The 25,283-nt window shown below is 40.9% G+C and overlaps 2 protein-coding genes across 5 annotated transcripts in view; both read right to left on the reverse strand.

Annotated features, from left to right (window-relative positions):
* Positions 1-25,283, reverse strand: part of esr2b (estrogen receptor 2b) — a 73,903-nt gene that overhangs the window by 2,871 nt on the left and 45,749 nt on the right. For all 4 annotated transcript variants that reach the window (XM_085392063.1, XM_085392064.1, XM_085392062.1 and 1 more), the window contains one exon: positions 2,292-2,618. In XM_085392063.1, the coding sequence (XP_085248189.1) occupies positions 2,292-2,618 (327 nt within the window). The remainder of the gene's footprint in view (positions 1-2,291; positions 2,619-25,283) is intronic.
* On the reverse strand, positions 4,631-25,144 carry LOC146646098 (uncharacterized). The gene is made up of 9 exons (XM_085392175.1): positions 12,352-25,144; positions 12,080-12,243; positions 11,778-11,975; positions 11,603-11,689; positions 11,346-11,435; positions 11,085-11,143; positions 10,831-10,971; positions 10,439-10,556; positions 4,631-10,059 (listed from the first exon to the last, which is right to left on the reverse strand). Exons 2-9 carry the CDS (start codon positions 12,144-12,146, stop codon positions 9,875-9,877), a joined length of 945 nt encoding a protein of 314 aa, XP_085248301.1. The 5' UTR covers positions 12,147-12,243; positions 12,352-25,144; the 3' UTR covers positions 4,631-9,874.

The raw sequence follows: 25,283 nt of genomic DNA on the forward strand, positions 1-25,283 counted from the left end.
GTGAATTCCAATGGTGAAATTTCCTCCCAACTAAATAATCCACAATCAACTGTTAGTGGTGTAATAATAATAATAATAAAAAAAGGAAGCTATTGGGAATGACAGCAACTCAGCCATTTGTGGTAGGCAGCCATGCAAAATCGGATGATCTGATATCCTCGTGTTGGTGTTGTTCCCAGACCATCATGAAAATGTTGTTCCAGGTTCAACATTGCAAGTGACCAATCACATTGTTGTGACGTTATTCCTTTGCGCGCCAAGCCATTCGTGCATTTATGAAATTCCAATGTTGCAAGGACAATATCAATTCTGCTTACTGTTTATTAAAGGGTTACGGTTAGGGTTAGGGTCAGGGTCCGTTGATCGGCGGACAGAGGCGGTTTCACGCAGCTTAAGTACAGTTTTTTGTTTTACGCCGGTTTTTCCCGAAGTCGCAAAAGTATGACGTCACAACATTCTGATTGGTCACTTGCAATGTTGATCCTGGAACAACATTTAGTATGATGATCTGGGAACAACACCAACACGAGGATATCAGATCAACCATGCAAAATCATAGAGGTCACTGCAGAGGTCACCAACTTTCTGTAGAGTCGATCACTACAGACCTCAAAACTTCTCGTGACCATGATATTAGCTCAAAAACAGAGAGCTTCATGGAACGAGTTTCCATCCGTCAAGCAGCTGCATCCCAGCCTGACATCACGCCAGGGTGGCTGTAGCTCAGGAGGCAGAGCGGGTCATCTAATGTTGGTTCCCTCTAGACTACATGCTAAGTATCCTTGGGCAAGATATTAACCCTAAGCTGCTCTCCGATGCGTCCATCAGATTGTGAATGTTAGTTAATAAGCACTTAAAATCATAGAAGAAAGTGCTTGTGTGAATGGGTGAATGTGGCATGTTGTATTAAGCGCTCTGAGTACTCCGGGAGAGTAGAAAAGCGCTATATAAGAATCAGTCCATTACCATTTACACCATGAAGCACAATGCAAAGTTTTAGATGCAAGGGTGTGAAGCACAGCAACACTGGACTCTAAAGCAGTGGCCACATGTTCTCTGGCAATCCAATGGCCGAGTTTGGTGTGGGGTTGCTTTTCAGTCTTTAGTTCCAGTGAAAGAAACCTTTAATGCGTCAGCAGACCAAAACATTCTGGACAATTTCTTAGTCCCAACTTTGTGGGAACAGTTTGGGGATGGCCCCTACACACCAGTGCACAAAGCATAAAGAAATGTATGAGCGAGTTTGGTGTGGAAGAGCTTGACTGGCCTGCACAGTCCGGACCTCAGCGTGATATAACACCTTTTATAGTTGGGCTGGCATTATATTAAAGCCTAAGGATTAAGAAGAGGATGTCACTCAAGTTCATATGTGTTTTAAAACAACAATCCAAAGGTGAGTACATTGCAATGGATGACATCCTGTGCAATAGTGTTTATGTGCAATAACGTTTTATTTTATTATGCTGGATGACTGTGTTCAGGTTCCAAGGCAGACAAGCAAATGCTTTGGGCAAAGTAGTGGATCAGAAGGACAGCTTTTAATGCTCAGATTCATAGGTTCATAGTGCTAAGTGGCTTAACCCGAGAAAACTAAAGCTGGGTGACTTTAACCCACATGAAAGTGATAGTGTTACAAAAGTGCACATTGGTGTTTTGGGGTTAATAACCAGAAAAACATTGCTCTGGAATAGTCAAGTTCAAGGACAGAATTGAAAATGAGAGAAGAAATGAGGCTGGGTATTTTACCACAACTATGCAGACAATGTTTTTTGTACATTTTCTTGTTCTGTAACTGTTCTGTAATGTTATTTTGTACTTACTTGATGATATATATACACACATATATATATATATATATATATATATATATATATATATATATATATATATATATATATATATATATATATATATTGTTATTATAACTTGTAGGCTTTTGTGTAACACTTGTGGGTCAAGCTGACTTGCCTTTCATTTTTCTTTTTCCTTCTGTCCATCATTACTGTGCTTCTTTCCTTTATTGCTGCATTTTTTCCTTTCTGTCTTCCTTCATCTCTTTCTCGACTTTTACCTTTTTCCTCATCTACCTTCCTTTTCTTCTCATTTGCCTCCTATCTTCCCTTTTTCTTGTCTTCTACTCATCCACCATCCCCCTGCCAGTAGCTTCTACCTACATTGTTTTGTTTTTTCCTTTTTCCTTCAGTTTATCCTCCCTTCTTATCCTCTGTTCCATCACCTTTCTTTGTTTCTAAACTTAACACGTCTGCTTTAAGTGCAGTAACAGAACTTACTCGTTGCTGTCCAAGTGAGACCCCGCTAAATTCTGTGATGGAGATGTAGACTGAAGGGTGAGCAGATGTCCGTCCAGGACCGGGACTTCCGCTGGAGGCACAGTGGTATTGTCAGCAGCTGTAGCCATCTGGTCCAGGCCTGGCTGCAGGTCAGATGGCGGTGGGGGGAACTGTTGCTGTTCAGAGTAAGTGTCAGAGCCAGGCGAGGATGATGATGTTTGACTGCTGCTGCTGGCTGTGTTGGCATCCAGCATCTCCAGGAGGAGGTCGTACACCAGCACCGCATTCTTCCTCTTCATGGAGGACAGGTGGTCGATGCCTTTGTTACTGTAATGAGAGGGAACGTGACCATGAGCCCAAAAGAAAAGAAGAAAGGGAATTAAACAACTAAGGACCAGATCGCTCAAAGAAATGAAAAGCAGTTAAACTGTTAATATCTCAAATGAAACCTGATGTATATGGAACTCCAAAGTGTTCAAAATTAAATAAATAAATAGGACACGATGAAATAAATAACTATGTGAATAAATAAGACACAGATACAGTGGGGCAAAAAAGTATTTAGTCAGCCACCGATTGTGCAAGTTCCCCCACTTAAAATGATGACAGAGGTCAGTAATTTGCACCAGAGGTACACTTCAACTGTGAGAGACAGAATGTGAAAAAAAAATCCATGTCCAGGCTGTGGACAGGTGTCTTTTCTACAGATGATGAGTTCAAACAGGTGCCATTCATACAGGTAACGAGTGGGGGACAGAAAAGCTTCTTACAGAAGACGTTACAGGTCTGTGAGAGCCAGAGATTTTCCTTGTTTGAGGTGACCAAATACTTATTTTCCACCCTAATTTACGAATAAATTCTTTACAAATCCTACCATGTGGATTCATGGATTTTTTTTCCACATTCTGTCTCTCACAGTTGAAGTGTACCTCTGGTGCAAATTACTGACCTCTGTCATCATTTTAAGTGGGGGAACTTGCACAATCGGTGGCTGACTAAATACTTTTTTGCCCCACTGTATGTAATGTGAGAATGATATTTTGAAATAATGGAACTAGAGATGGACCGATCCGATATTACGTATCGGTATCGGTCCGATACTGACCTAAATTACTGGATCGGATATCGGAGAAAAATAAAAAATGTAATCCAATCCATTAAATATCACGAAAGCACCTCACAAACTTGCAACACGCCGTAACTCACCTCAGAACGTTAGCACGTCGGAGCAGTATGCATCACGTGATAGAGCGGCTGTGGCATGCGGGACCTGTCAGTGGTCTGGATAGCATTTGGAGCTTCACTAGCAACCCGGCATTTCATCTCCGACAAAGTTATCCCCGAGAGAAGTAAAGCAAGTGTGTAAGTCCATCTCTAAATGTTTGTAAAGCATTCCTGCGTTAAGCTTAACAAACAACTGCCTCTTCTTGCTGCTACTTCAATCATGAAACTGCTTAATGATCAGCTGATCGGCTTTTCTGTCGCGAGTCCGTCTCTCTGGTTTGTTTTTGGCCCACTTTGCACCAGAAAGAGGAAACCAGTGGCTGAACAACAGCAGCAAGTTTAAGCTTGATAAGCTGTTGTTAGAATTTATTTAATATTACTTTCTACTCAAAGATCTTTTTCTTCGTAGCTGACGGCTGGTAACTGTGCAGGGGCGGATCTAGCAAAGTTTAGCCAGGGGGGCCGATAGGGCATTAACAGGGAAAGGGGGCACAAAGACATACTTTTCTTTCTTATTCTCATTTAAAATGTCTAGCTTTTAATAAATAATTATCTGACACCCAAAGTTTTAATTTGATGTAAAATGAATAGAAGTCAATTACTGTATATAGTGACTATTAAGTCTAATATATATACCCTAGTAAGCTATAGTACTTTTTCCTTTGGGAAGGTACCATCTGTGCAGTCTGCAATTTTGTTGAAGAAAGATGTTGAATCTATTTAATATTTCTTGAAAAATAATTGATTTCTGTGCATTTTTTTTCACACTGCATCAAATTAAGGTTGATTACGTCGATTAAGCATCATGAGGTGGAGCGTGAGGGGTGGTTCCCCATTTTTTATTTATTTATTTTTGTTGTTGCTGGGAGTTGGAACCCTATTAGTTAGGTTGCTTAATATTTACGCTAAGTACTCTTTAAAATACCAGAATAGGAGGATGGTGTAGGTTGAAGTTTATTAGATTGATCAGTATTGCTGAACTATGAAATATTTTTTTTTGCATACAGGTATAACAGAATAGCTTTAGTGTAGTTGTTGTTTTAAACTTGACTATGAACTTATACAAAATGCAGCAAGATATTTTTGTTGATTAAAAAACACTATATCGGATTCATATCGGTATCGGCAGATATCCAAATTTATGATATCGGAATCGGTATCGGACATAAAAAAGTGGTATCGTGTCATCTCTAAATGGAACACATTTTGAAAAAAAAGCTCATTATTGTGAAATATATTGCATTCTGCTATATAAATTTACTTATTATTGTGAAATATTATTTCATGGTCATTATTTTTCACAATAACAGAGATTATTCCTGAGGCATTTTATTTATTCCCAACCATTTTTATTCCAAAATGTCCTTTTTTCAAAGTCAGTCTTTATTTCAAAATCCCGTTTTTCCCAATGGCCTATTTATTTCATAATGCGACTTTTCAGCAGAATGACTTTGTCTGTCAATCAGTGTGAGTGGCCTTTGCACCTATTGGCTGATCGTTTACTATCGACTAGTTTTCCTGGATACCTGCTCCGCGGACGGCTGCTACAGGTAGCAAAAACGTGCTAGGTCAAAAGTCGGGGAGGATGGCTATGGGCTCCAAATGTGGTCATAAATATTTTGTACTTGTAAAAAAGATTTGTATGTGTAAAAAATATTTGTGTGTGCGTAAAAAAGATTTGCATGTGTAAAAAAGATTTGTGTGCGCGTAAAAAAGATTTGTGTGCGCGTAAAAAAGATTTGTGTGTGGACTTAGCCCAAAAAAACCCTGCAAGTTACAAGTACGAATTTTGACCCTATTTTTCTTCCTTTCATCTGATTGGTCAATGTCATGTCAATCACAAATGTAACAATCCAATCAGAGAACAGATGGGTTTGGCTGTCGGAGGGGCGCTTTTTTGAACTGCAGGTCTTTGAAGGGAATAAATGCCCGTTTTCATGCCAACCCAGCGTTTTCCTTCATCACCACGAAGGAAAACAGTCTGTGGTCGTCCGAGTTTGGTGATTTTTGTGTCACCGGTCTACGTGTTTAATATAGGGACTTCCCCAGCCTTTTCAACAGCGCTGCGGACCACGGGGTGGGGGCGGGCAGTGTTTTGGAAATGACAGTCTTCATTACAAAGCTTTCTTCGTTATGAATTAGCATACATGTTTTTATTGAACATTTGAAGAACCAGCAAAAAAAAAACAGAAACTCTTGTAGAGGACATAAAGTCAGAGATAGAAAAGACAAGGAGCAGGTGCATCTAGTACAGGTAGAGCTGCTGCAAAAACCCACAGAGCCCAGCAGCCAGCGAAACAAATTCTGGATCCTTTGCTTTTAGTTAGCAGTTAGCATTAGCAGCACATCCTGCGTCCCATGTGAATGGACTTTTATGCTGCGCACTGTGACTCACAGCAATGGTCCTGGGTCAGCCCTGACTTTGTGTTAAGATAAGATAAGATAAGATAAGATAAGATAAGATAGAACTTTATTAATCCCTCGGGTGGGTTCCTCTGGGAAATTCGACTTCCAAAAAAAGCACAGCAACGACCAAAGTTACAGTTACAGAACTGTTATATATATATATATATACACACACACACACACACACACACACACACACACACATATATAAATACAGAGACAAATATAAATAAAATATACAAAGGGGATAAATAGAATAAATAGGAATAAAAAAAATAAAAATACAAGTGAATTGCACATTTCAAGTATTGAGTCTATTGCACTGTTGACTATTTACAAAAAGTATTGCACAAGGTATTGTACAGTGAGGTGCAGAGGCAGATGTTAAACTAATCCTAAAGTAATAATGGTATTTCTAACCACTGATATAGCACAACTTTATCCTTTCAACAGCTGCTGAAAGTTAGGGGACCTAACTGCTATCGGATATTTATATAGAGATCCTCCAGCTTCAAACTGTATCACCCTTCAAGGACCTGCAGTTCAAAAAAGCGCCCCTCCGACAGCCAAACCCATCTGTTCTCTGATTGGATTGTTACATTTGTGATTGACATGACATTGACCAATCAGATGAAAGGAAGGAAAATAGGGTCAAAATTCGTACTTGTAACTTGCAGGGTTTTTTTGGGCTAAGTCCACACACAAATCTTTTTTACACATACAAATCTTTTTTACGCACACACAAATTCTATTAAAACATTCAAATCTTTTTTACACATACAAATCTTTTTAACAAGTACAAAATATTTATGACCACATTTTGAGCCCATAGATGGCGGTCTGGTGTGAACTTCAGTCAATTCTGCTCATTTTAGGAGATCAGATAGAGCGGGATCATTTACCTGTAGATACTGTTTTGAGTCGTTTAGATGATGTTTCTGAAATGCTTGGGATTATAATTGCTCTTCAAGATGTTAGCATCGATGACAGCATTGTCGAAAGGAATGTCTGAAGTAAGTTTATGCTGTAATTTAACACCTGTGTGAGTCTGTACACAGCATTATTTAGATATTGACCTTAATTATGACGTTTGATATTGAAATATTATCGCTTACTTTTTTATTGTGAATGTCTAAAATAAGTGGGGCAGCTACGGCTAAAGCTATCGGCGCCATCTCGTTGTTGAGACACGTTTAGCCGGCGCAGTGTTAGCTGTTAGAGTGTGTTAACTCGGAGACTGGGGGCACTGGAACCTGTAGGAACCTTTTACACAGAGTAGACCCACCAGCTTTCCACAGTCTACTTACTTATCACATCTTGGTAGACAGCAGGGTCATTAGTGCTTTAAATAGTACATAGTTGAATGTTTCATTGCTGTTTGCAGCTAATTGTTCTCTGATAACACATAACAAAGTTGATGTTAAATAGCAAGTTTATTGAAATGGTTTTGTCTATTACAGCAGCGTTTTAAATATCATACTTTCTCTGGTGTCTTCAGTAAAGCTAAAACAAGAATACATTGTTTTGTTGAGACTTGCTGTTATACTAAAAAAAAAAAAATTATGTGCAGAAAATCTGATAGGTATTCTTCTATTGGGAATGAGGACTTGGATGCAAAAGTGCTGGACATTCAGCGTCATTACCCAAATGCCGGCTGCAGAATGATGATGGGACATCTACGATCCAGAGGCATACACATTCAAAGTAAGCTGATATTGTTTGAATATCCAAACACCCAGAAAGCATGTGTCAGTGTAGCCATGATGTGATATTATAATGTAGGCATCAAAAATGACTAGGCATGTTCGTATCACTGTTATGCAGTTATGTTCTTGTTTGAACCAGTTTGTACACGATTCTCTCTCCTCAGTAAATCTGTACAGCACCTGGATACTTACCTGAAGCAATGAAGATCTGTCTCATAAGCATTACAGTGTTTACAATACAGTCTTTTTGTAGTTGGTAGTACTAAGACATGATCTGTTTGTTAATCAGGATTTCGACTGATGGATTCAATGAGACGAGTCAATCCAGAAGGGGTCATGATGCCACGGTTATCTATTTAGACTGCAAGGCGTCGTCAGTACAGTGTACCAGCACTAAATCACCTTTGGCATATCGATGGAAATCATAAACTAATTTGGTCAGTGCTTGCATCACCTTTTCCCAATTCCATTGAAGTAACAGGATGCATGTATAAAATTGTAAAATGAAGCCTTGAATTTGTAAATGTCATCTTAAATGCTGTCATATAAGGCCATTTACAGGATTTGCTATAGTCATGTCTGAGGCTTTACATTATGCATGTGATTCCTTGCACTACAGATCTTTCTGTAAAGTGTTTAAGTTTCCCTTCTATTATTTCTTTTACATTCCTGTTATAACATGTTGTCACTTTATATGGAACTGAAATATTGGTCTTGCTTGTATGTAACTGGGGACATGACAATGTTTTTTCTTGTTTTGTTTTTTTTAATTCTGCCTTGTCAGATGGAGATTTGTTGTCCATGGTGGGATAGATGGTTTTTCGAGGTTAATTGTCTACCTTAAAGCTGCCACCAACAACAAAGTTACAACAGTTTTTGATGGTTTCTTGTCAGCAATCAGACAATATGGCATACCGTCCGGTAAGAGGTGTTTAACAAATACAGTATGCCAAAAAACTCTGTATTGGACAGTAGTTATATTCAGATTGTTACTCTCACTGACTCGGATCAAAACTTCTCTACTTTTTTTCCAGGTCAGACAAAGGAGGGGAAAATGTGAAGGTTGCACATTTCATGGTGCAGACAATGGGGGAGAACAGGAACTCTCACACCAGCGGTAAGGACAAGTAAATTGATGGCCTGTCTTACATTGTTTTCACACATGCAATTGTAATAAAACAAATGGTTTCTGAGCATAATTGACTGGTTTCACAGCACATTAACACTACACTAATAATTGACTTGGAAGGCTGTTGACGTAGGAATGCCTGAAAAACCATAAATGAACAATTTCCCTCACTGTGTCTTATAGCATTGAGCGCCTGTGGAGGGATGTATATGAAAACGTCCTTGACCTTTTCTACACAATCTTCACCCAGCTGGAGATTCAAGGACTGCTCAACCCTGGTGAAGAAATTGACTTGTTTGCACTGCACAGATGCTTTTTGCATCACATTCAACATCATCTTCAGTCATTCCAGGAAGCATGGAATCAGCACGGACTCAGAACAGCAAACAACCATTCACCTCTGCAACTCTGGTTGCTGCACAGAAAGGAGGGACAAGATTTGTCACAGGTACATGACTATTTGATCCGTATTTGTTCTTCTATGTAAAACTCTACTATCTGTAGTTGAGATGAGTTTATTTCTACTGTTCGAGTTGGTGTACCAAATATTTCTCCTGTAAGTGAAAATGTCTTTCAAGCCATTCTCTCCTTTTATTCAATCTGTCAGGTATAGATGGCAATACTTTAAACAAAGTTAAATTTGTTATACCTGAAGAGAACCAATCCTGACCTAGAATGGGTGAATGAATAATTATGCCTAAGAAACTCACATAGGCCCTGACAGACTCAATAAGTCCATCTAGGAACAGCTGCAGGAATCACCTCTTCAGTTTAGATTTAAAACATGTGCATGGTCTTTCAGGTTGATGAGGATTATGGTGTGGACTGGACAGGACCACATAATCACCGCCCATCAAATGAGATCACCATTCCTGAGATTCAGCTCCCACGTGCACTGAGTGAACGAGAGCTTGCTGTGCTACCAAACAACAGGGTTTCACTCAGTCAAGCTTTGGATACCTACTGTGAAACTGTTCAGTCACTCAAACTTATGTTTGATACCACACCTTAACTCTTCAAAGTAAGCAGGTGCAATATGTTCACACCCCTTTTTTAAGTTTCTACATCTATGGCTTTGTAGCTAATACTGACTCAAAACAGCATAACCGATTTCATTTTCAACAAAACAGTGAGTGGCTATAAAACAGAAAGAAATGACTCATAGGTACAGTAGTGTGCAGGAAGACGTAGTACTTCAAAACAGGTGGAAGACTACTGTTGACCACTTCCACAGTCATTTCTCTCGGCAAGACTTCCCATCCTGTCCAAAACTTGATGAGGGCTTTTCGTTGTGCACAAGACGCTGCAACAGAAGATTGTTTTAAACTATAATGACATCCTATATTCATTATTTTGAGTCTTTTATGGAGAAATACCATAAAAGATGAACAATTACATAAAGAGCACAAGACATTTTTGCCCCACTCAAATTGCTGTTGTAGCTGTCATAGATAATTTTTTTGGTAACAAAGCGAAAAGTAGTTATATACAATTATAATGCAACTGATAATGCCACCACTCTGTTTTTTATGTATTGCATGGAGGCAGTATGGAGCAAATAAGAAAACTAAATTATACTATAGTGTACTTTGTTAATGACCCGAGATCACTGGACTGTATGTAATTTACCAAAGTATAATCAGAGAAAACCAATAGCAAAATACCTATCGCAGCAGACTTACCATTTTCAATGAAGGACCAAAGGTAGCCTGCCACTCTGCATTTATCCTCAAGAGAGCATTCCTCTTCCTCCTCATCTTCATCTTCTGTGGCAGGCCACACTATCCTTTCTAGAATAGACTGCATAAAATAGTTCACCTTGGTTAATTTTTTCTCTGAAATGCAACAAGATAAAATAAGCTTAATTTGTCATTTTATATCTTTACTTATCTTGTAGTCTTAAGAGCGTCAGCAACATTAGGTGTATTTTTATTAAATGTAACCCAGCTGTTCGACTAGCCCAAGCATACAAAATAGTATATTGATGTTTTGTGTCAACAATTAATGTTCATCCTTCATAAATTAACCAAATACCTTTACTGTTCAGATGTTAAAAGATGTGACCTGACTTTACCTCACAACAGGGAGCAGTCTCTGAGTCCCTTGGTAAGAAAAGAGGAATGATGTCTGATCTTTCTGTCAGAAGCGGCCATACCATGGTCTCCTGAAGCCCTTTCCTCAGCTGCTTGACTTGACGGCTTGTTCGTGTTATGACCTACAACAGTGAGACCAAACCAAAACTGAAGTGTGAGTCCGTAAAGTAAAAAACACTTTAAATGTTAAATACTTAAAGAACATCCACTGTACTGATAAAGCATTTCAAATTGCAGGACTTATACCAGACACACACGGTCCACCATGAATGAATGAATGTCCCATTATTCTTCCTAAGATCAAACATAATAAATTCACTAAGCCTAACATTGCATGGGGGTAAAGACAAACAGTTTTGTAACTGTATTCAATCTATTTTTCATCTTTATGGTTACAGTTAGGATAATGTAACACAAGTAATAATTTTTCCTTTAGTGCTGCACATGTATTATTTTAAATTACTATTCCTCTTATTTCTGTACATAACTTTCTTACCTGCCACCAAAAACATGTCACTCTCAAGCAAGGTCTGAGAAGTGGATGGAGTCAAGTGTTCTGGCTCACCGTCAAACAGTCTTGTAAGATCTGTGTTCCTTGAAAAGAGTACATCTAGGTTATGGTGAGTATGAGAAATCCAGGCAGTAATTTTAACACAATTAACTCATTTACATAACAAATACATTTTCTTTACATGATGAAATATTCTCTTATTTAATCCACTATACATGTGCCCAGTCTAGTTTCATACATACCAAAATTCAAATGCAAACCAGACTGTACTAGAGAAACTGCCTTTGAGAAGAAGAATCTCTTCACCCCTTCTCCAACAGCAACATCCCCTAAAAGGAAGAAGAAGAAAAAAACTTGTGAAGTTTCGGATTAGTCAGTCACTGGATTTCTAATGTTTTCACAATACAGAAAAAATACCTTCCAGTTTGCAGCTGACAGGGCCCGCCCACTCTACCTTTGGAGCTTTGTAGAGGGAGATAAGTGATCTCTGTTGATCCACAATACTTTCCCGCAAGTCCATTTGCAGGACTACTGCCTTTCTGGTCTCATACTTTGAAAGTAACTCGGACTTATAGAGCCAGGCTGCTCTGGTTGCATCTTGTTCACATTTCCACTCTGAAAGGTACACATTTGCATGGATCACATGAATCAAAGGAAATAAAATATATGTATTTTTTGCCATTTATCTGGTATCTTCCTAACTTAATTCCTGTGACTACCTGGTTTTTCCCCTAGAAGTGACTTTTCTTCATCTTGATGAGATGCATCTTCCTGCACTACCACCATATCACCTGACGATTGCTCTGCTCTTGCTGAGGTTATGGTGGATTCCAAGATGATACTATCTGGTTCCTCTACCCCGCAGGACAGATTCCATCCCTTCCTGTAAAACACATTACTTGCTGTACATTACTACAAAAATGGTACATATAAGAGTAAAAAAGTAGTTAAACTGAATCTTGAAATATTAACAAATGACATGTAGCATCACCTTGGAATGAAATCCGTTTCTCTCCAAGTCCAGCTGCTGCTAGGTCAAATTTGACTGCTTTAGCTGGCACTGTGTCTGCAATATGATCATGTAAACAGAAGAAGGTGTGTGTAAATGGAGCGGCATGCTTTCTTGGAAGAATGCGAGGTCAGAGATGAAAGTGGCGCTGAGGAAGGCCTCACTCTGTAAGGGGCAAACAGTCTTGCGACTTCAGCTTTAAAAAGGGAAAAACAATATTATAGAAAACATTCTAAAAGCTTAGATTAATTGCTACTTAATTTGCAAGTATTATACCCGCTTACAAAATCACTACATTGAACTAGAATTGCTTTATTTTCATTCACATAGATTACTTGACTTCCATATTAGCAGAGAAAATAAGACACTTTAAAACGTCATGATTTAACTATTACCCGCAACAATGTAAACAGTGATACAGACATTAACCCAGAAGACGATTATCTTCTCTTACCTAATTTATTAAGTTCTTTGCTATGATAAAAACAGTATAAAAAAATTTGTGACTGAACTGATTAAAAAGCTCATTTTTGGCAGACAGACTAACCAAGCAGTAACATCGTTACTTACCCTGAACAGTGTTTCGTGGAGTGGAGCTAGCTGTGATAGCGTTAGCGTTTGCTAACGTTAACATTGTGCTGTTTTGATGAGAACTTGGACCAGGGACCGCTTCATCTCCAGTACGCTGCTGCAACACTCTCTCAGACTGAGGTGAAGTCGTACAATCTAAGCGGTTAGTAACTTCTCTGAGTAACTCAGAAACGGACTTGTCTCCTGCAGCCATGCCCTTCACAAGCACCTAAACGTTATTCGCGCCCAGTGTTTTACACTTGTTGGTGCCTTTACTTTATTTCGAGCCACTGCCGCCGTCTGCGTAGGAGACGCACTGCAGCATTAGGCTTAAATCGACACTTCATGTACTATCCAATTGTTCAATCTGACGTCACTAGCCGTGTCCGAAAAACCCAGCACAGCATGCTAAGCCTCCCAGCAGACGCCTTTAACAGCCCCACTTCGCCAAAAAAACACACTTACGACCTAAACTCCGCTGCAGGTCCATATATCAAATGATCACTATGGCATTACTGAGAGTTGAAAAACTGTCTAAAGTCTTTCATCTTTAATAAAATGATCAGCGTTCTGTTCTACCAGGTGTAACAATTGAGTTTAACTAACAGGCATCCATGAAAACGGAATTTATGACATTTAACGGAGTTAGAAGTTAGCAGGGAGTTAGCTCGCTAGCTTCTATCTAAATACAATATAGCATGTCCTGACTGCGGGGTTTTGGAAACAAATTAAAACGTACAGCTCTGTTATCACTTCCAACATAAATGAAGACAGAAAACTAAACAGCAGTGACGTTTGTAGGGTTACTGAAGTTTGGCTAGCTGGTATATAATGGAGAAGGGTCTGGCTGCAGCCACTGCTCTTGTGGGATATAATGATGTGCTACGTGACCGCTACGACACAGCTATGTAGTTGTACATAGCTGCATAATATAAACAAGCTAACTTTTTTTTCCACTCGATAAAAGTTAACGTGAGTGTTCTCGGTGGTCAGGAACAAATGTAATCGCATGGCAGGATGCTGTAAAAGGACCAAACTTCAGCCAGGAGAACAACTGCGATAATCCATCCACAATACGAGGTTAGTCATTCATATACTGCTGCATGGGATGGGCTGTAGCTACATCCTAAGGTTTTAAAAACTGAGCTTAAATCAGTGTTGCCAACTCCTCAGTAAGGAAAATCGCTATTGGTTGTCCTAAAAGTCGCTAGAAGTCGCTAAATGACGTCATCGCCTAATTTGCATAATTGGTCATGCTAATCCAATTGTAACCTATGTTGTTGGAGAGAGAAATAACATCGTGGAAGAGACATAAAGTGAGTAAAAACGTCCTAAATGCATTTAGAGTTTATTTAGAACTACAAATTAAATTTCTTTTAGCAATTATTGGTTTTTTTAATGTCACAATTCCAACCCTGCTCCTTTACCCGGGCTTGGACCAGTAAAAGTGACCCAAAATTGGCACTCTGGTGGAGTTACTTTGTGTGTGTGTTTATAAGTAGTTTTAAACCTTGTGATGGACAAAACAGCATAAGAGTAAAAGAAGAACTGACTGCATTACAGCACCCGCTGCTTGTTGAGAGTAAAAGCGATATGCGCTTTCATGTCTTTTTTTAGCGACTTATTTTAGAAAAAAAGTCGCTAAGGGGTCTGAAAACTCGCTAAATATAGCGACAAAGTCGCTAAGTTGGCAACACTGGCTTAAATAAATGATTAGCGGTAATAAAAGCCAAGGGAGGTCAACAGTGATCACTGACTGTTTTAGAAGCTTTTTGAGATAGGGTAAGTGACGGGTAAGGTAAGCGACCCATGTTGTAGGTGACGTCAGACGCTGGAGATTTGGCGGAAAAAAAGCGAATGGTAGCATAGAGTTTAATAAAGTTTTTTTCAAGCTTCAGTATTACCAAATATACTAATCAACTGTCATATAACTAACAACATCTGTCCTATCATCTCTAACACCCTGGAGGACAACGGGGAGAGTTTAGACGCTCTCCAAGGTTACATCGACCGCTGTTTTCAAGATTTAGTAATGAAGAAGGCCCAGAGTGCATCTTCCCCGGCCAAAATTGAGACACCGTCATCGAAGAGATGTCGCCCATCAGACTCTCCCGGTACAACATCGCCTGCCGGCAAAGACATCGCAGACATCCTGGAGTCAATCGACAAGCGATTGTCCAGTTTCGATGCGAGGCTGTCCCTGGTGGAGATTTTACACTGGGAATTTAAATCTCTGAGAGAATCCCTGGAATTCAGCCAGCAGCAGGTGGAAACGCTTGCCGCTGAAAATGCCACGCTACGGGAGTCGGTCAAATCTCTCACTGATAACGTGACCCAGCTAAACATTGAAAATAAAAAAATAAAAGAGTCCGTTATCGATCTACAAGCCTGTAGCATGAGAGATAATCTTGTGTTTTCTGGTATTCCAGAATCTGCCGGAGAGGACGCGGAGGCAACGGTGAAAAGCTTCATTAAAATCCACCTGAAGCTGCCGGAGGACACCGTAAAGAACATCGACTTCGATAGAGTGCATTGCTTGGGGGGCCTGAGGTCGCGGACCGGGAGACCACGACCTATTGTGGCCAAATTCGGTCAATTCAAACAGAAGGAACAGGTGAAGAGTCGCGGCAGAGAGCTGAAAGGAACGGACTTCAGCGTGAACGACCAGTTCCCCAAAGAGATCCTGGAACGACGCAAGGTCCTGTTCCCAGTTCGACGTAGCTTCATCCAGAAAGGCTCCCATGCTGTCATCGCCGTGGACCGGCTCTACGTGGACGGACAGCTCTACCACGACCCCGGCACCACACCGTGGTTATATTGACTGCACTCCAGATAAGAACCCGCTACACTCTTTTCTTATTCATTCACACTTTCTCCTTTAACATGGGTTTAACCTAGTAATATCAATATGATGTCATAGCAGATATAACACCGTCACCCTCTGTCATTACTTTAATTGGAATGTTTCCGTTTCGTTTCTTTTTTTTTGTTGTTGCTCACAGTTCATGTGGTTTCTTTCTTTCTCTTGTCTTTCACTGCTGTGATCACCTACTTCCCCACTCACCTACAAACAACACCCTCTATTTCTCCATATTTTCACACCACGATCACGCAAACACATCCGCTCAACGGCAGCACATTCACAACAGCCTCACAGCACGCACAGACTTGCAGGACACATAAGCAAGCTACGCATGTTCATATTAGTGAATATTCACACACATAGTCAGACTTACGGTGCCTCTCACCACACTTTTTTTTCTCTTTCTATTTACAAACAAGTGATGTTTCCACATTCTCTCCACCTGTCTAAACGAAACACCCAGCATACATCATTAGACATACACACACAATTATGGGCATGCTGAGGTTTGTCACATGGAATGTAAATGGAGCTGGCTCCAGAGGAAAGAGGTTAAAGATATTTAACCAGCTTAAAAAACTACAGGCAGATGTTGTTTTATTACAAGAAACTCACAGACCTGTCACAGGTTTAAACGAACTTAAAACACCTGAGTTTCCTAACGTGTTTGCAGCCTGTTATAATTCTAGACAAAGGAGAGTAGCAATTTTAATACATAAAAATGTTAATTTTACAGTACTCGATACAGTTATAGATCCAGAGGGTAGATTTCTAATTATTAAACTATCAATATTGAACAAAAAATTATGTATTGTAAGTATATATGGTCCAAATGTTGATGAACCCTCATTCTTCCACGGATTTTTTAGTGCACTCTCTGAACACCTTGATTGCACACTCATTCTTGGCGGCGACCTCAACCTTGGACTAAATGAAGAAATGGATAGGCTCAACACAACAGGAACTCAGCGCAATTGGCAATCCACAAATATAATCAAACAGTATATGAGCGACTTTGGCCTTCGCGATGCATGGCGCTCCCTTCACCCCAACAGTAAGGAATATACTTTTTTCTCACATGTTCATCACTCCTACTCTCGTCTGGATTATTTTTTGGTCAGCAGCTCACTGCTGAGTGACATTTCAGACACTGAGATTCATCCTATAGCTGTCAGCGATCATGCTCCTGTATCTTTAACACTAATGCACAAGAATAATACTACGCCAAGTAAAAACTGGAGATTTAATACATCACTGCTTAAAGACGAAGACTTTATTAAATATTTTAAAAAGGAATGGACTTCATATTTAGACTTTAATGACACTCCCGGAATATCTGCTTCTGTTCTATGGGAAGGAGGGAAAGCTGTGATGAGAGGTAAAATAATTTCTTTCTCATCACACAAAAAGAAAGAAGAAAACAAAAATATTCAGGAATTAGAAAAAACCATCAAATCACTAGAAGAAGCCTACGCGTGCGACCAAGATCAGGAAACATTGAACAAAATACGCAAAACAAAACTAGAATTAAATGAAATTATTAATAAAAAAACACAATTCCTTATACAAAGACTTCGCTTGCAGAATTTTGAACACAGTAACAAATCAGGTCGATTTCTAGCTAATCAGTTAAAAATAAAGAAAGAAAAAACAACTATATGTGCTGCTAAAGATTTATCGGGGAACACAATATATGACCCTGGAAGAATAAACAACATTTTTAGGGATTTCTATGAAACTTTATATTTACCACAAATAAACCCATCTAAAAATGAAATTGATTTGTTTCTTGACAACGTAACTCTTCCAAAATTACTAGACAGTCAAGCAATGGCACTGGATTCGCCACTGACGCCAGGTGAACTCCAGGAAGCCCTGATAAGTATGCCCAATAATAAGGCTCCAGGTCCAGACGGCTTCCCTGCAGAATTCTACAAAGAATTCTGGACAATTTTGGCACCAGTATTCCACGGAATGTTGCAGGAAATCGAGGAAAATGGCAGACTACCACCAAATATGAATTCTGCCAACATTAGTCTCCTGCTAAAACCAGGCAAAGACCCTTTATTTCCCTCAAGCTATCGTCCAATTTCTCTTTTAAATGTAGACCTTAAAATAATCTGCAAAGCTCTCTCAAAGAGATTAGAGAAAATAACCCCCCTCTTAATTCATCCTGACCAAACTGGTTTCATAAAAGGTCGGCACTCCTCAACAAACACTCGTAGATTACTTAATTTAATAGACTACTCATACAATAAAAACATCGAAACCATAATATTATCTCTAGATGCAGAAAAAGCATTTGACAGAGTTAACTGGAAATTTTTATTCGCAACTTTACACAAATTTGGTTTTGGAAACTCTTTCATAAACTGGATAAGAATATTATACAATTCCCCAACAGCTCGTATCAGAACAAATGACCAGACATCCTCCAGCTTCTGTCTCCTGAGGGGCACCAGACAGGGATGCCCACTCTCCCCTTCACTTTTTGCAATTTTTATCGAACCTCTAGCAGCAGCATTTAGACAGGCTACAACAATTAAGGGCGTAAAATGTAAGAGCATAGAACATAAAATCAGTCTCTATGCGGATGATGTGTTGCTTTTTCTGCAAAACACACAAACCAACCTCTCTGAGGTAATTACTCTAATAAACTGGTTTTCAAGAGTTTCAGATTATTCAATTAACTGGCCAAAATCTACAGTTCTTCCCATCAACTGCTCCTTCCATAATTCTTCCTCTGCCCCATTACAGTCTGGAAATATTAAATATTTAGGTATTAATGTTTCTCCTAAGCTTTCAGACTTAACTAAATTAAACCACATCCCACTTCTAAAGAAAGTAGAAGGCGATCTGACTAGATGGAAATCTCTACCCATATCACTCATGGGAAGGGTCGCCACTATAAAAAATGATGATCTTGCCAAAAATAAATTACTTATTTTTGATGATCCCTAACAAACCATCACAAGATTGGTTCAGATCTCTGGATTCATATATTTCCAAATTCCTTTGGAAAGATAAACCCCCGCGTATCAGCTTACAAACGCTACAAAGAACCAAGGATAGAGGAGGATTAGATCTGCCTAATTTTCACCAATACTTCTTAGCCAACAGGCTTCAGTTCATCTCAGAATGGTTAAAACATACCTTCTTAGATGAGCCCTGGCTAGATGTTGAACAGGCACTATGCAAGGATCTAGAGATTTCAGGCCTACCATTTATTAGCTCAAACATCAAAAGACGTGAATGCTTTAAAAGTATCAACATCAGCTTTTCTCTGACAGCATGGTGGGAGTTTCTAAAAATAACGGAGTCATCATTAATCCCATGCAAACGTACACCTATCTGGAATAACCCTGACATATTACAAAACAATAATATGATTAATTTCCCAAAATGGAGTTGTAAAGGAATTAAATACTTAGAACATATATTAGAGGGAACAGAATTTATTCCATTTGACAGACTAGTTGCACAATATGGGATCAACAAGAAAAGATTTTTAGAATATCAACAAATTAAATCCATAGTAAAAAAGAAATTTAACCTCAGTCAAGTTGAATTACAAACACCACCAAGTGCGGCACATTTCCTTACTCTTAAATCCCCCAAATTATTATCTAAAATATACAGAACACTTTCTAAAACAGATGAATCAATATCCCTTCCTATTGCAAAGTGGGAAGCAGATTTATCGGTCAGCTTAGACCAAAACTTCTGGTCTCAGGTATGCTTAAAAACCTTTAAATTGATTAAAAATCCCAGTCTGCAATTAATACAATACAAAATACTACATAGAGTGCACTATACAGGTCATAGGATGTTCAAGATGGGCTTTACATCTTCCAACAACTGCTCACACTGTCAAGGCAATACACCAGACAATTACATTCACGCTCTTTGGTTCTGTCCACCAGTGCAGAAGTTTTGGCGCGAGATATGTGAAGACTTATCAAAGTGTCTGAAATGTAAAATTCCAACCTACCCTTTAGTATGCTTGTTGGGGAAACAGGATGAGGTCACTACAGAAACTAATACAGTCCACATGGTTTTTACTGCCCTATGCATCGCCAAGAAAACGGTCCTCATGAACTGGAAAAATAAAAATAATCTTAATTCTAGCCAATATAGAAACCTTCTAATAGATCACATTAGTCTCGATATAGCCTCTGCCACCACATTAGATCAATCCCTCTGGGCTCCTTTGATCGGCTCCATCACCTAGCGGGGGTAGGGGGTCGTGGTTTGGTCCCGCCTTAGCTACTGTGGTTGATATGGAGTTGGGACGGGCTTAGGGCGCCTGGAGGACCCCTAGAGACGTTATCCCTGGAGGGCTTAACCTGGGGGTTGTGTTCATAACCTGGTTAGTGGCTCTGGTCGCTCTTAGAGGTTGTTCTCCTTGTGGCTGCGTGCAGGGGGGCTGGAGGATGGTCTGTACTGGTGGACGTAGGTTACTGGCCTGGTGGCCTGGCTGCCCCTGAGTGGATCCGGGGCAGGCGTGGGAGTTTGGGGTTCGGGGGTGCTTCGCCTCCGTGCTGGGAGGTTGTTCCATCCTTGCAGGAGTCCACTCTGCAGGTGGGGGAGAGACATAGGAGAGGTGGAGAATAAACTTAACCTGGGTGTCTGTTGTCTTGTGTAGTCTGGGAGACGATTGAATGTTGGGGTGGGTACAGTTTCCTCTGCGGTGGGGTAGGGTGGGCTGCCCCGGGTCCTGTGGGGCTTGGCAGTGCTACCGTAGGCCCCGGTCTGGATGGACCTGGGCTCCCTTGCCTTGGTGGGTACCAGAGGACGGGAGTGCCTACTGGAGTCAGCGGGGGAGCTGGCCCTAGGGAGGGGCATCCTCCCCTCCCTCCTTTTCCTCCCCATCCCCGGCTACCTCCCTCTTCCCGCTCCACCACACTCACCCACACAGGTAGGGCCTTGGAGTCTCTACCTGTGTCACAAGGGTGCAGGGGAGACATTCCCCCCCCCCCCCCCCCCCCCTGTCCCCTTCTGGCCACCTGTGCCTCAATTTTATCTCACAACTTAGACATCCACATTACTTACACTCTCATAACACACACATATATATAGGGCCTTGAGGGTGGGCACGTTAACGGCGTCCAGTGGACGGTCTGTGTACTCAAACCTACCTCTGGCGCTGGTGCCCAGCTCTCAATTTTAAATCCATGTAGACATTGAGGGTTCTCGGGAGGGGCCGTGCTAACACCTGCTGCTCTCTGGCAGCAGCACCATGCTCTCCCTTGTTTTAAATGCACTTTAGAACAACACGCAGCAACACTACACATGAGCAGGAGGAGGGAGGTATGGGGTCTTCACACTCCCCCGTTCTCTGCTAGCCATTGGGGCAAGGGGGCTGGGAGGAGATGTTAGCTGTCCGATTGGCCTCCCTGCTGCTGTGGAGCCTGGGACGGTCTGCTTGCCTCCACCCCGGGGGGGAAGGGTAACATCTCTTGGGTCTGGGTTCTGTTTCCCCCTCTGGGGGCGAGGGTACCTGGACCCGGGGTATAGAGTATGTTTGGGGAGTGTGATTGTGTGTACATGTCCATTTATGTCAATCCTTACGTTGGGTGAGTGCTGAGTGTTTGTATATGTGTGCATGAGGGTGGGAATGTATGTTTGTGTCTGTGTGTGCCTGTTTGTCTGTGTCTATATGTCAGGTCGGGTCTTAGACTCCATCTCTCTGGGAACTCCCAGGCCCTCCAAGGCCTATCTCCCCTCACCGCACTCCCTGCCAGTGACTGATGCCCTCAGGGGTCGGTGCATTGGTGGTTCTTGGTGTCCGGGGCTGGGCACTCAGGTATGTACCGGCTCACTCCCGGTGGCTACCTGGCGGGGCCTGGCGCCTGTTGCTCGGTCAGGCCTCCTCCGGGGTGCGGGGGGCCCTCGGGCCTCCGGGCCTGCGGCTCGGTTCACTCTGGCACAGCTGGCTGCCGGCAGAGCCGGCGGGCACGCCGGTGCAGCCACCTCTAGCTTCTGCTCGGTGGCTCCTGGGTGACGCCTCGTCTGGGGATCCTCAGCCCTTCCCATGAGGGTGGCACGGATGCCCCTCCGGTGGTTTTCTTTGGGCTCTCGCACTCTGAGGCCTCTGGATGTCTGGGGCCTGGATCTCCTCCATGCCTGCTTCATGCCCTGCGGGACGGGGCTATGGCTCGCTACATCCTCTTGCAGACCATTACATGTGGAAACCATTTGAATACAAGCGCGCTGATCCACACAGGTATGCACACGGATGTTCACTGCTCGTAGACTTAAATTACACCTTTCTTGGCTGCTACTTCAAAGCACATTGTGCGCTATCTGCCCTGCGTGCTGCACAACAACATTGAATATTTAGTATTTACTGCTGTTTACACTTAGCTAGATTAATGCGATGGTGTTGTGTTTAGTATGTTGCTTTGGTTTGTTTTTGCTTGTTTTCTATTCTTCTTCTCTCAACAGGTGATCCAGGAGATTTTTTTTCTCCCCCCCTTTCTCACTGTCCCTCTCCCCTTCTGTTTTTCTTTTCCTTCCTCTTTCTCTCTCCCTTTCCTATCCCTCACTCATGTCTGTCCCGTCTGTAACATCTGAAAATAAAATATAATAAATAATAAAAACAAAGGTCGATCAAATGGACCAATACGGCAATGCCACGATGATCCATTTGGCAAAGTAAATCCATTGGGTATCCTTGTTGGTCTTCAGACAACAATTCTGATGGCTAAAGAACCAAATGGTAAATGGCCTGTATTTATATAGCGCTTTACTAGTCCCTAAGGACCCCAAAGCGCTTTACATATCCAGTCATCCACCTATTCACACACACATTCACACACTGGTGATGGCAAGCTACATTGTAGCCACAGCCACCCTGGGGCGCACTGACAGAGGCGAGGCTGCCGGACACTGGCGCCACCGGGCCCTCTGACCACCACCAGTAGGCAACGGGTGAAGTGTCTTGCCCAAGGACACAACGACCGAGACTGTCCGAGCCGGGGCTCGAACCGGCAACCTTCCGATTACAAGGCGAACTCCCAACTCTCAAATGGGACAGGCAAAAAAAAAAAAAAGAAGAAGCTTTTTGAGGTCAAATAGAAGAAAATACATAACATTAAACATGTTAACAACACAAAAGCCATATTAAACGCAGACTACTTTAGGACAGGACGTTGGATTCGTCGCGTCATCACTGAACAACCGGATTACTTATGTTTGAGCAAAGGGGCAACCAATCACACAACTGGCTCCGCCCTGTCTTTCTTGATTGACAGACAAAGTCATTCTGCTGAAAAGTCGCATTATGAAATAAATAGGCCATTGGGAAAAACGGGATTTTGAAATAAAGACTGACTTTGAAAAAAGGACATTTTGGATTAAAAACGGCTGGGAATAAATAAAATGCCTCAGGAATAATCTCTGTTATTGTGAAAAATAATGATCATGAAATAATATTTCACAATAATAAGTAAATTTATATAGCAGAATGCAATATATTTCACAATAATGAGCTTTTTTTCAAAATGTGTTCAATTATTTCACAATATCATTCTCACATTACATATCTGTGTCTTATTTATTCACCTAGTAATTTATTTCATCATGACTTATTTATTTATTTAATTTTGAACACTTTGGAGTTCCATAGATGTATCTCTGCTGACAGCACAGCATTACAAACTTGTCTTGTCTGGTTTTACAAACTATTCAAGTCTAATGTAAACGAATAGTACATAATTATTCTGTTCTTACAAATCACAAACCTATTTAGAGTCTTTGAAATTAATGTCCATCAGCATCAGTTAGTGAGTGGTATATATCAGAGAGCAAGTGAACATTTAGTCATCAGAGCTGATGTGTTAGAGGGTTAGGGTTAGCAGGAAAAATGTGCAAGTCTGAGGATTTCAGAAAATTTGACAAGGTTGACTCGGTTGGAGCATCTCTAATACTGCAGTTCTTGTGGGATATTCCCAGTCTGCAGTGGTCAGTATCTATCAAAAGTGGTCCAAGGAAGGAACATTAGTGAACCAGCCAGGGTCACTGACAACCAAGGCTCAATGCAAGTGGGGAGTGAAGACTGGTCTGCGTGGTCCGACCCAACAGATGAGCTGCTGTAACTCAAACTCTACAAAAGGTTCAAGCTGGTTCGGATTGAAAGGTGTCAGAATACACAGTGTATCACAATTTGATAGGTATGGGACTGAATAATTGCAGACCAGTCAGAGCGCCCATGCTGATCCCTGTCGACACCCAAAAGCACCAACAGTGGGAATGTGAGCATCAGAAGTGGACCATGGACCGTGGGTGCACTGAGAAGAAGGCAAGTCTGAGTGGCAGTTTGATGCTTTTGGGCAATGTGGGAAACCTTGGGTTTTGCCATCCATTCAATTCAATTCAATTCAATTTTATTTATATAGCACCAGATCACAACAAAAGTCGCCTCAAGGCGCTTCATAGATACAGACAAAATCCCAACAATCATATGACCCCCTATGAGCAAGCACTTTGGCGACAGTGGGAAGGAAAAACTCCCTTTTAACAGGAAGAAACCTCCGGCAAAACCAGGCTCAGGGAGGGGCAGCCATCTGCTGCGACCGGTTGGGGTGAGAGAAGGAAGACAGGATAAAAGACATGCTGTGGAAGAGAGACAGAGGTTAATAACAGATATGATTCAATGCAGAGAGGTCTATTAACCCTTTAGAGCCGGTCAGAGCGGGCACGCTCTGTTTTACGTAACTATTTTTAAATCCCGGTAGCTCTGCAACCACATAAGCTAGCGCAATAATTTTTTTTGCATATGAAACCGGAGGAGTTGTACTTACATCTTATGCCATCAGCTTGTCCTAGGTCACGGTTTCCTTCCACATAAAGCTTTGCAAAAACTGCATAAAAAGCGCTTGCAGCAACAAAAACATAATATTCCAGAAACACGCTTTGCCGATCCGATCAGCTGTTCATAACACTTCCTACGTTGGAATAGACGTCAGCGCGAACTTTTGCATGTCCGCCATTACCTGCCCGAAACCGGAAGTGACATCATTTTCGCAGAAATGTAGTCTTTTTTACCATCAGGGCCTCAGGGCCTATACTGGTCTTTTTAAAAGTTATGTTTGACTTTATGACTTTCTGTGTCGTTTCTGGGATGCTTAGGACTCATATTGCATTGCTGGAAATAGTTTATTTTGATGCATATGCTGCTTTTTTGCAAATTTGCAGTATAATATTTATTTTCGTTTTTCCTGCAGTGTATAAAAATTGGTGTATTTCAAAAATAAAACTATGAAGACACTCAAAATAAAGTTCCTGTGGTAGGAAACTATTTTGTGCAACTTTTTTGTATTTACAGTTTTGAGGGATAAGGCTCTTAAATTTCTCCAACTAGAAATATATGTTAAAAAAGCAAAAACGATTTTCATTTTTTTTGTAGTTTATTGCACTTTTTTGCAATTTATGTAATTACTATGCACTTAATGAATACATATTATTAAAATCTGGGCTA

Source organism: Rhamphochromis longiceps, linkage group LG19, assembly GCF_057381845.1.
Source record: "Rhamphochromis longiceps isolate RC_006_pf linkage group LG19, R_longiceps_female_GT1.1, whole genome shotgun sequence".
NCBI lineage: Eukaryota > Metazoa > Chordata > Actinopteri > Cichliformes > Cichlidae > Rhamphochromis > Rhamphochromis longiceps.

What these genes read in the sequence shown, in the direction of transcription:
- LOC146646098 (XM_085392175.1), bottom strand. Translation starts at nt 12,146, where the DNA reads ATGGTGGTAGTGCAGGAAGATGCATCTCATCAAGATGAAGAAAAGTCA. An exon ending in AGACTGCTCCCTGTTGTGAG is followed by an intron (nt 10,557 to 10,830) that starts GTAAAGTCAGGT and finishes TATTTTATGCAG; the next exon opens with TCTATTCTAGAAAGGATAGT. An exon ending in TTGGTCCTTCATTGAAAATG is followed by an intron (nt 10,060 to 10,438) that starts GTAAGTCTGCTG and finishes CTTCTGTTGCAG; the next exon opens with CGTCTTGTGCACAACGAAAA.